Here is a 12,428-nt window from a genome sequence, read left to right on the forward strand (position 1 = left end):
CCCTTCCCTACCTCTCCCTCATTTGTAAAAAGGCAGATGAATTTAAAACTCAGAAAATAACTGCTTGAAATTGCCAAAACTAACAAGTATAATATGTGTCAATCTGCTTTCCTAGTAGATAAAAACCAGAACCTCTTATAAAAAGTAGCAAACACATAGGAGTTAATCCAATATAAAATGCTCCTCAGAACAGTCGTGTCATGGTCAGATGCACTGCTATCTTAAAAATGCAAAAATGCACTGAAAACCAAAGCAAAACAATTTGATTTACTTAGCTGTACCTGCTCATCTCTTTGTCTCCACTCTTGCCAATTTTCTTCCCGTGAATCCTTCTGTACTGGGTTTGGTAATGATAGCTCATGCTGAGCATTACAAATGCCATGGGAGGATTTCTGGGGAATTTTCTTAAAAGCAAGATTCCTGAGCTACGAAACAAACAAAAAATTAAATTCAGTTTACCAATCCTGGGATACAAATGATTATTTTGGAAGTTAAGAAATCAATATTTTTATACTTCTAAATACTCATTATGCTAACTCACAAAGTCACTATTTGAATTTTTTTGAATTTTTTGTAGTCTTTGTAGAATGCTAATTTCACCAGCATTTGAGATAATTTTGGTGGATTTCTCGATGAAATGATTAATAAGTGAGAATGGATTATACTCTACTATACCACCATTTTAATGAGTCTGCTTTACTAAAGGGAAGTTTATAGGAGTAGAGAACAGGATAACAAGTATGCTTTTAAAATGCAAAACAATAGCGTTCAATAAGATTAAAGTTTAATAGCTTATAAATTTAAAAGTTTAAATAGTGAGAGAAGATAGCTTAAGGAACTCTAACAACTACTTTGCTAGTTCTGAAAAATACAGGGCCTAGTCCACAAAGTAACATAATGAACTAAAACTCTACTGGCCAAGCCACTCCCAAAAATAAGAAAAATCTTAGTCACAGAGGTTGAAACAGGGAGAAAAATACTGAGAGGTTACTATGGATTAAACTGTATTCTCTCAAAACATATGTTGTAGACCTAACCCTTGCTGTCTGTGAATGTGACCTTATTTGGAAATAGGATCTTTGCAAATATAATCAAGTTAAGATTAAGGTTATACTGAATTAGGGTGGGCCCTAATCCAATGAAGGGTATAGACAAAGATACACAAAGAGAACACCATGTAACAGAAGAGGCAGACTGGAAAGATGCAGCCACTAGCCAAGGAACGTCAAGGACTGACAGCTACCATAAGAAACTAGGATGAGGCAAGGAGGGAGTCTACTAAGTCTCAGAGAGCGCCTGGCCCTGCTGGCACCATGGTTAGAACTTCCAGCCTCTAGAACTGTTAAGAGAATAAATTTCTGTTGTTTTAAGCCACCTGGTTTGTGGTACTTTGTTACAGCAGCCCTAGGAAACCAATGAAGAGGCTTTAAATCAAGGATCAACAATTTAACTGATAATCAATAGACTGTTCTGCAAGAGTGATGAGATACAAACATCACTTTAAGCAGCTGTTTTCTGCTGTGGAAAAGACAGAGTAGAGGGGATGCTGCTAGAGACAAAGCCATGGCAGGTACACTACTGATTTATTACAGAAAGTAGACTGACAGAACTATAGCTGTGGAAGTGGGAAGGGAGGATCCTCAGGCTCATTCTCAGTAATGTAATGTAAACCCCACTATTACCTTATTTTTTGTTCCCCACATCTAATACCAAAAAGAAAATGGGGGCTTCCCTGGTGGTGCAGTGGTTGAGAGTCCACCTGCCGATGCAGGGTACTCGGGTTCGTGCCCCGGTCTGGGAAGATCCCACATGCCGCAGAGTGGCTGGGCCCGTGAGCCATGGCCGCTGAGCCTGCGCGTCCGGAGCCTGTGCTCCTCAACGGGAGAGGCCACAACAGTGGGAGGCCCGCGTACCGCAAAAAAAAAAAAAAAAAAGAAAAAAAAAGAAAATGGTGGGCAATCAAAAGTTCTGTAAGACTGGACTTCTGAAAGGTTGTATGGTGAGAAAAATGTCTTTTAAAGTGACTCTCTGTGTGGCAGCATTTTAAAGAGATACTTAGAAAGCAATGGTGATGGAAGTAAATTGAAAAGGCTTTTTCTAAGTCTTGGTATATTATAAAATGAATATGGGGGAAAAAAGACACTTTTACTACTTCTCTCATTAAGTGATATTGAGAAAAGTCCTTAATACCTAACTGCTTCTTCTGTTAAAAGACAGACAGACACAGACTAAAGGTGTTTTTCAACGTTTCTTTTAAAAATAAATGGGCGCATTAAATGTTGGTCACGTAACTCATGCTAGGCATGTCTAGGGGAGAAGGGCCTGTTTACTACCCTTAAGAAACAGATGACCATCAAATGCATAAAAATGTATGTTCAAGGCTAGTCATAGGCTTATTGTCTAGTCATAGGATTATTGTCTATAACAGTAAAAAAAAAAAAAAAAAAAAAAAAGGAAACAACCTAAATGTTTATCACAACAATCTGATTAAGTAAACTATGACAAAGCCACATAATTTTAAATAATGTGGATAAAATAATGTAGATCTTTATTTACTCATGGAAAACTGCTCATGCTAATTTTTAAAAAGCCAGTTATGAAAGTCTATTATATAGTCTCATTTTCATTTAAGTAAAATATGAATGTATATATGAATGTATCTATATATTCAAGTAAACTTATATATGTATACAGAAAACACATACCAAAATATTAATTTCTTATACCTCTAGTTATATTTACAAGTGACCTTTGTTTCCTTTTAAGACTTTGTTTTTCAGTAACTTTTTGGAATGAGCACATAAGCTTCCGTAGACCAAAAAAAAAAGGCAATTTAAAATATGTTCATTACATCTGACTTCAAATACACACAAATTTATATCCATTCACTCAAGTCATATTTACCAAGTACCTATGGACCAGGAACTGTGGATACATAGGTCAACAAGATAGTATCTACCCTCATGATGCATACAACCTACTGGAAAAGCAGACATGAATAATTATAATTGCTACCTCATTTGCTTCACTCTGTTGCTGTTCCTTCTTTTTTCTTCTTTTCTCTCTTTTTTTCTCATTTGTAGTTGATTTATTTGTTTGAGACTTTCCAGTATTCCGACCTTTGCCTTTTCCAGGCTCAGAATCAGAACCACTGCCACTATCCACTTGCAACAAGGCAAAACGAGAAGCAGTAGTGGGAACAGAACTAAGTACTGCTGAGGCCATTGTAAGGATTTTTCTTTTAAAATACTTCTGTCAAGAATAATTCCTGTGGGAAGGGAGAAAGGAGGAAGATGAATAAACACAGTAAAATTTGTTTCAGATTTTAGAACAAATATATGTATATACACACACACACACATACACTTCTCCTGACACTGAATTTAGTAACAGTCGGATTCGTACACACAGTTCTACTGGCAGAAACATACTTTTTAAACTTAAGTAAATAACGTAAGATTGTATAATATAAAAAAGAAAAATGATATACTGAGATTTCACAATTATTACAAGAATACCACCAATACAATGTATTGATTTTCCATATACAGTTTCCAAAACTTAATGATTTTCATCTTTCTCTTTTTTTTTTTTTGCGGTACGCAGTCCTCTCACTGTCGTGGCCTCTCCCGTTGCAGAGCACAGGCTCCGGACGCGCAGGCTCAGCGGCCATGGCTCACGGGCCTAGCCACTCCGTGGCATGTGGGATCTTCCCGGACCGGTGCACGAACCCGTGCCCCAACCCGTGCCCCCTGCATCGGCAGGTGGACTCTCAACCACTGCGCCATCAGGGAAGCCCTTTCCTCTTTCTTTTAAATACACTGCTGTATATTTACATATTTATGGGGAATATCCTAATATATACATATATATGAAGAATATCCTAAATCTGATTAATATATACGTCTTTATGGAGAACATCCTAAATCAATATGGTTTACAATGGAAGAGTAAGAATATCCTTTTTCACCACACACAGAGACCACTGGTCCAACTACATGCTTACCCCCAACTTCCAAGACAGGAAAAAAGGAGTAGGAAACAAAGAACATTCTTACCGTGTACAAATTCTGCCTTAAGTTTGATTCTAGAGAAGTGACAGCAAAATAGAGAACTTAAATTCTCTCAACCAAAGGAAACTTTTCAAAATCACCTTCCACCATTATCTTTTAGTTCACTAGTCTCAGTGCCTCCTACCTCTCTTAGCTTTTTTTCTTTTATTGAAGAATAGTTAATTTACAATGTTGTGTTAGTTTCAAGTGTACAGCAAAGTGATTCAGTTATTTTTATATATATATATATATATACACACACACATATATTCTTTTTCAGATTCTTTTCCATCATAGGTTATTACAAGACAGTGATTATAGTTCCCTCTGCTATACAGCAGGTGCTTGTTGTTTACCTATTTTATATATAGTAGTGTGTATATGTTAATCCCAAACACCTAATTTATCTCCCCCCACTATCCCCCCTTGGTAAGTGTAAGTTTGTTTTCTATGTCTGTGAATCTATTTGTTTTGTAAATAAGTTTATTTGTATCATTTTTTTAGATTCCACATATGTGATATCATATGATATTTGAGTTTCTCTGATTTACTTCACTTAATATGATCATATGTAGGTCCATCTATGTTGCTGCAAATGGCATTATTTCATTCTTTTTATGGCTGAGTAATATTCCATTGTATGTATATACATCTTCTTTAACCATTCATCTGTCGATATTTAGGTTGCTTCCGTGTTTTGGTTATTGTAAATAGCACTGATATGAACATTGGGTTGCATGTATCTTTTTGAATTAGAGTTTTCTCCAGATATATGCCTAGGAGTGGGATTGCTGAATCATATGGCAACTCTATTTTTAGTTTTTTCAGGAGCCTCCATACTGTTCTCCATAGCGGCTGCTCCAATTTACATTCCCACCAACAGTGCAGGAGGGTTCCCTTTTCTCCACAGCCTCCCCAGCATTTATCATTTGTACTTTTTAATGATGGCCATTCTGAGTGGTGTGAGGTGATACCTCACTGTAGTTTAGATTTGCATTTCCCTGATAGTTAGCAATACTGAGCATCTTTCATGAGCCTGTTGGCCATCTGTATGTCTTCTTTGAAGAAATGTCTATTTAGGCCTTCTGCCTATTTTTTGATTGGGTTTTTTTTTATGTTAAGCTATATGAGCTGTTTGTATATTTTGGAAATTAATCCCCTGTTGGTACCTTTCAGCTTTTTAAGAGCCTTTTAAACTTAAGACAGGATCGCAAAGGTCCTCTAGTAAAATATATATATATAAAAAACTGAATCACTTTGCTGTACACCAGAAACTAACACAACATTGTAAATCAACTATACACCAATTAAAAAAAACTTTTTACAAAAAAGGTCCTCTAGTAATATCTAACCCAAATCCTTTTTTACAGATGAGGCAACTGGTACTTAGACTGGTTAGGTCATTCTGCAAGTTACTGGCAAAGTCAGGACCTGAAAGTAGATTTGCTGAACCTTACTCTGCAATTTCTAAGTAAGAAGCCTTGTAACTACTAGAAGACTAAGTACTCTCTCAATTCAAAAGAAACAGATTCTCTTAATAAGTTGTGAAACTGAGAAACTTGTTTATTTTTATTTTGAAATGTATTGAGTACATAACTGAATAAACTATTAAGTTTTTTTAAAAAAAAGAACACTCCAAGTACCTAGCACTAAGATTAACAAAATGTTAACCCACCCCATGCCTCTCCCCAATAGCAGCCCCCCAACTCCCACTCTGTCCAGAGATAATTATTATCCTGATTTGTTACTTATTACTTTGTTTTTCTTTATAGCTTTATCATGTCTGTCTTGAGCCACAGTGCTCATATCTGAACTAGCTACTGTTATTTCCACAATATCCTACTGTTTACACAGGTCCACCCTATTCATTGTGGGAAGGGACTGTGTAAAAGTGTGAATACTAAGAGGTGAGGTCCATTTTGAAAGCTAACCACACACTACAGTTTGCATGTTTTCAGGAGGAAACAAAAATGAGAAGCATGCGTTCAATCTTCCATCTTAACCTAAGAATCTAGAAAATTATTTGGAAATCTTTCAATTTTTTGTTAAACAATGAAAAAAATCAAAAGAAGAACTGAGATTTGAAGATGTCATCTAATAGTTATGAAATCAAAGTATTTTTATTACAATACTACATTAATACCTATTGCTCCTATGTTCAGAAGCATACAGATTAAGATAAAATACCACAACATACAGAGATGACATCACACCATTAAAATTATGACGTATTTTAGGCTTAAATCTTTCCCACAGACATGAGAATTAAGGCTTTGTAAGTTACTATAAGGAAGAAAATATTACAAAATGAAAAGGAAATTCCAGACTCAAAAATATTATGGAAAATATTAATTCTGCTTCAACTTCAACATGCCATGTTAAAATCCTGTAAGTTTTAGTAGCTTTGACCACTTTAGGTACACTAATCCTACACAGTTGTTCTACAACTACTGTATTTAATTTTAACTGTCACAACTATAAATTGCATATGATAGCTGTTCACAAATATTCACCGCCCCTCCCTGAAAGAGAATTGCGTATCACTCTCATGTTGAATGCAGGCTGGCCATGTGACTACCAGTGAAATATAAGCTTCAAAAAGCTTTAAAAGCCAGAACATGGTTCACCGTGTTCTCTTTTCTCTGCTTCTGTTATTGTGGAAGTGTATGCTGAGATGAAGCCTCCTACAGTCAAGTCTGATGGAGTCTAAAACTACAATGAACAAAATCTCCTTACTAACCTGTAATGGATATGTAGCTTGAGCAAGAAAGCAACTTTGCTGCTTTAAGCTGCTGAGGTTTTCGGGTTGCTATTGCAATATAATCTAACCTTATCATCGCTGATAGCTTACACAAATACATTTCCTCTCCATTTCAGGACTGATATCAAAACTGTGAATTTCATATTTGGATTGTTCTGCATGAGTGAACTGTTCACAGGTGTTCTAAATATCTCTCCAAAGCTCACAGAAAATTTTTTTCTTTGAAATGAAAAGAAGAAAGTTTTTAGGCATTGAGAATTTGTGGTTGAGCAGTCAGCCACTGAAGAGTCAGAGACCTAAAGATTATACCTAACAATGCATAAGGAAAACACCAATCTATCTGAAACCCAAGAATCACAGTAGAGACTATGTCTTATACAGTGGACACACACAACAAGCAATAAATATTTCCTGAATGAATGAAAAGAATAAAAGAAAGACAAAGTGAAAAGAAAGCATTAGAACAAATACTGTTAACTGAGAAAAGAATCAGTGATAAACACTCAAAATAATTATTTTTCTGAGGCAGCTACCTATGCTACATCTTAGCAACCCATGTGTTAAAATACTTTCTCTAACTAATGAAACGGTAAATGGAAAGGGGAAATGCTCACCTCCAATGATCCCTTGTTCGGTAAGGGGTACACGTAGAAGAATAGGAGAGTGGTAGCCACCTGCACTATACTCTACATAATAGTAAATATTAAAGGCCAAAAATAGCTCTACTCAGCAGCTGAGGGAGTAAGGAGATGGGACAACTGGAAGGGCTCATCATCTGTACTCAAGCTGTACTTAAAAAAAAAAAAAAAGTGATAAACAGCCAACACATCAACTACCTCATTAGCCATGAGAGAAATCTGTATACTATGTCAAAAATCTATATACCATACAATAACCAGTACTTCAGAGGTGGAAGAGGGGGGAAATGTAAATTTTAAATGAAAGAAGGGAATAAAAATATAAAAATAATCCCCAATTTGTAAATATGTGTATTATTTATTTACATACCAAAAGGAGGAAATGCATGGGACTACTCCTTTTCCTTTCTATAGTTTTCACTATTTCCCCAAATATTCTGTAACGACCATATTCCTTCTATAACAAAAAACTCTCATCGTGAAAAGGAAAAATGGTCATCTATACCCAAATTCAAAAAATAAAAACATAATGTAATCAAAGCAATATTGATTTTTCTGCCCTGTGTCAAAACTTAAAAAGGGCAACTACAGGTCAGAATTAACAATGACATGCTCAGGTCCTTTTATGTTAGTGACTGAGAAGATAAATGACACAAAGCAATTGTCAAAGACTGATTACGGTGCATGTTTTTAAGAGAACATTGCCTTCATTAACAAATTTTTCAGAATTTGCAAAAAGATAATCATGTTATACAATCCAGGAATTCATTTGAAACTGCTCTAAAACCTTGAAGAGAAAAAGAGATAAATAAGCACACCACAAAAACATGAGACTTTTAAAGATACTATTTCAGGGAAAGGCTAGGGTTAGTATTCTTGTGAGGCTAGGGTTAGAGGTCTTGTGTCCTAAACTTCTGCATCTCCACCTATGGTCATATCTAAGAGACACTTGGATAAATAGATTCAGAGTTTTTCTCCCTCCCCCTGTTATTTTCCCCTTCTTTATCCATCACATGGTCTTTAAAATCCAGATACTTGAGTATATATAAATGCTCATTTATAAACATACACTTAAATAACAAGGACATAATTAAGGTACACAAAACAAAAATACAGTGGACATCCATTAAGCTACCTACATTCGTCAGTCTATGAATGCAGTGGCTAGTGCTCTATGTTAAATAGTTACAAATTACTAAAATACTACACAAATTAGGTTTTTAGTCCAGAAATTTAATGATTATTTTCTATGTTTCTCCCTCTTCCCTTTGAGTCTCCTTTTATTTTATTTATTTATTTATTTATTTATTGGCCACACCCCGCAGCATATGGGATCTTAGTTCCCCAACCAGGGATCAAACCTGCAGAGTCTTAACCACTGGACCACCAAGGAAATCCTGAGTCTCCTTTTAAAAAATAATTTAAAGGCTAATTTAAGTAGTTGAAGGAAGACAAAAGAAAATTTGAAAGATAATTTGAAAACAAATGTTTCAGGTCAAATGCACAAGAAACAAATAAGTTTACAAATATGCAGGCAGCTCATCACATATAAGTGCAACATTCTATAATTCCTTAATGAATCCATTAGTAAAAACTATTAATTCCTCTATACTTAAAATCGCAGCAAAATCAAATTATAGTGAAGTCTCCACTTTATATATACTCAATACTAGAAAAGCCAATTACTTATTAAATATTAGAGCATATGTTAGGGCTTTCTATAGCAACTGTCCTTCCTCAGATTTTGTACTCCAGCAAAACAAACTAAAAGTTTCCTGACCACACATTTAGTTTTACTTGCTCAAATCTTTTTGCTGTGCCTTTTGCCTAAAATGCCCTCCATCTCTTCCACTTACAACTTGTATTTGTTCCTTAAAATCCTGCTCAGATGCTAGGATCTCTATAACGCTTTCTCTGACCTGCCTGTTTAATCATTCCCTCCTTTGTAATATTTCTGTAGTTTATATTTACTTTTATTACTGAATAGATTTAATTAAAATTATCTGTTTACTGTTGTGCCTAGCCCCTTATAATCCTGATTTCAACATCCTGAAAGGCAAGAGCTTCTTCTTTCCACCCCTAACAAAACCACAGGACCTGGCACACAGAAGATACATTTATTGAATTTGTTTTTTTAAAAAATATTTACATTCCCCAAGTACACTACACAGCTATCTATGCATTCAAAGACATGCTCTAAAATAGAATGGAGCTAAAGAAAATGCAAAGTGCGCTAGAGATAATCCTCAATTCCCAGAATGCAAATGTGAGTTAACAGTGATTATTAGCAGTTCAAAGTTGCTTCATTGTAAGGGCCATTCTACTAACTGATTATCACCACAACTAATTCTGTTTAGGAAACATATTTGTTTAGGAAACACAACTGGTTTCAAAGTATTGATTAAAAAGAACTAGGATACATGAGGAGCTTAAGTAAACTACTTTTTAAAATGAATAGCCTAAACTGCAAGCAGGATTTATAAACAGCTGATCCTCTTGGGCTCCTCTACTAAGGTTCTGAGGACCAGTGCCACTATGATGTAATCCCTTTAGACTATGATCTCTCTAAGGTCAAGAAAGATGGTAAGAGTAGCCATACCTCAGGTCCAGGGAACCACAATTAGGGCACTTCAAAACTGGTATATGTATAAGCTCCTCAATCAAGACCAAATATATCCCTTTTATAAAATGTAATGATAGTCATCTTCTATTAACACTATCGACCAGTAAGCCTGATGAAAAAAGAAGTGAATACCATGTAGATACCAACTAGTGTGGTCTCACTGAAATGTAGCTTAGATTAAAAAAAAACAAAAACCATAAAATGAAATGGCATTGAGTATGAATGACTTAATACCTGGGGAAATTTTTTTATCGTATTATTTCACGTTCTGTTCCTCAAATAACACAACTACACAATATCTTTCACTTTGGCTTCTTATAAAGTAAGGTTCACAACCAGTAAGTGCCAAGAGCATACCAAAACTTTGCTCGCAACAAACTTAATGCAAACAAACCATATAAACTTAATGGGTATGCCCTAAATTCCATTTTTTTTCTTCATAGTTAAATACTGCCTCCCCTCTCCAATCTGCATCACCTAATTTCTGTGGGTTGAAAAACCTAGGCAAAAAGTACAAGCAGGTACCGGCTGAGGACCTAAGGGATTCGCCCATAAATAAAGCACATGTATTTTCATTTGCCCCAGTGATCTCTTGGTCAACTTCTGGGTTCTTCACTCTTAAAGAGTGAAGCCACCTGATTATCTTATAGATAAGTTTGTTGTAAACATTTATGACAATATCTTCCATTAATTAGGATTTGACTGACGAGAACTTAAGTGTTATGAACCTGTTGAGAAAAAAAAAATCTACGTTTCCACAGATTAAAGATTTAAAAAATTTTTAATTGCCACAAAGTTCAATATTCTTATGGCTGCAAGTCAAATTTATTAAACTGATGATTCAGGTTACAATCACAAGCACGTTTACTACGTAAAGAAATAGTACTGAACAGTGCAGAGAAAATTTCACTGGCTTTTCAGTAGAGGAAAGACGATCTTTCATTAGTGCTTCTAATGAAAGCCATAGCACCTACTCAATTGTAGAATCTAGCTAAAGTAAGAATGAAAAATCTAAAACAAGGCGGAGAGAAAAGACAATTTAATAAGTCATTTTTTATCACTGTTCAATATCTACCAAGCACCCTAAGTGCTAGAGATGACAAAAACTCTGAAAGACTGCTTGTTCCAAACAATAACTACAAAAAACAAACAAAATTCAAAACCCTTCTCCCTTTTACTCTTCAACAGTTAGCGGAGAGGAGGAGAAGCATTTTACTCAAGAAGTAATTCACTATACCTCATTCACGAATGAAAGCCAAATTTCACCCACAGGCTGTTAACCAATGCTCCAAAACTTATTCGTGCAAAGTACATAGAGAAGGAAACAGAGCTGGGCGAGACCTAACTCGGGCGGAGAAGCGGCTTCAAAACCTGAAAGGGAGAAAACAGCGAGTCAGGTCGAAGCTCCAGAAATTTCCGAGCGCCTGGCTCCCCGGGCGGGAGCGCGATGCCCGCGGCGGGGAGGGGGCGGCGGCACCTGTCACTCGACGGCCCAGCGACCGCGGTCGACCCCGGCCCCGGCCCCCGCGGGGTCTCGGGAGCCACAGGCACCACCCGGGCGCCTGGGCCTGAGGTCGGCGCGGGTCTCTCTCCGCCGCCCCCGAGACCAGAGCCGAGCGTCGGGGCCGCGGCCCTTCCCAAGGAGCGGCCCTCCCGCGCACTCTGCCCAGCGGCTCCGGACAGCGGGGCCCATCGCCTCAGGCCGAGTCCCCAACTGCCGAGACTGGGGCGCACGGAGCAGCGCGGCCGAGCCGCCACCACCGCCTCAGGGGCCCCGGAGCGGTCCCCCGCGAGGCGGCCCGCCCTCCGCGTACTCACCGGGCCTCCCCAGCCGCCGGCACGGCCCTCCTCTCCCTCCTCCCCCCGCCGCCGCTGCTCCGCGGCTCCTGGGGCGGCCGCACTGGGCGTTGGGACTGCGCTGGGTCAAGTGTCGTGGGGCAGGGACGGGCTCGCTCCGGGCGGGGGTCGCACGGCGGCCCCGCGAGCGGGCGCGGAGCACTAACGGGCCCCGGGGCGCCGGGCCGGGCTGACCGCGGCGGGGAGCGTGGCTGCGGGCTGCGGTGAGGGGCGGGGAAAACGCGGCCGCGAGCCGAGGGCGGGAGGGAAGTCCCGGCGGAGGGGGCGGCGTGAGAGCCGCGGGGCGGAGCGGGGGAGGGGCCTGACGCGCCCGCCGCCGCGCGCGGGGGTTTGTTTATTTTCTAGGTTGGTTGCTGCGCTGTCGCGTGGGTAGGGGTTCGCGGGTGACGTGAGCGCCCGGAGTTGGGGGAAAGAACCAGACCCACCTGCTGGAGAAGGGGAGCTACGGGGGCCGGGCAGGGTCCAAACGTCTCACGTAGGCGGCGGCGCCGCGGTCT

The 12,428-nt window shown here is 38.7% G+C and overlaps 1 protein-coding gene across 3 annotated transcripts in view; it reads right to left on the reverse strand.

Moving 5' to 3' along the window:
* Window positions 1-12,209, reverse strand: part of GKAP1 (G kinase anchoring protein 1) — an 81,954-nt gene extending 69,745 nt beyond the window's left edge. The window contains exons 1-4 of one of the 3 annotated variants that reach the window (XM_032636227.1): window positions 11,893-12,203; window positions 11,312-11,445; window positions 3,016-3,268; window positions 282-425 (exon numbers count right to left, since the gene is read on the reverse strand). In XM_032636227.1, the coding sequence (XP_032492118.1) occupies window positions 282-425; window positions 3,016-3,225 (354 nt within the window). In that variant the 5' untranslated portion in view covers window positions 3,226-3,268; window positions 11,312-11,445; window positions 11,893-12,203. Of the gene's footprint in view, window positions 1-281; window positions 426-3,015; window positions 3,269-11,311; window positions 11,446-11,892 lie in introns of all 3 variants that reach the window. The other 2 variants (XM_032636229.1, XM_032636228.1) reach the window with 2 other exon arrangements.
* Window positions 12,210-12,428: the final 219 nt, after the last annotated feature.

This window comes from Phocoena sinus, chromosome 6 (assembly GCF_008692025.1).
Source record: "Phocoena sinus isolate mPhoSin1 chromosome 6, mPhoSin1.pri, whole genome shotgun sequence".
In the NCBI taxonomy this organism is placed as follows: domain Eukaryota; kingdom Metazoa; phylum Chordata; class Mammalia; order Artiodactyla; family Phocoenidae; genus Phocoena; species Phocoena sinus.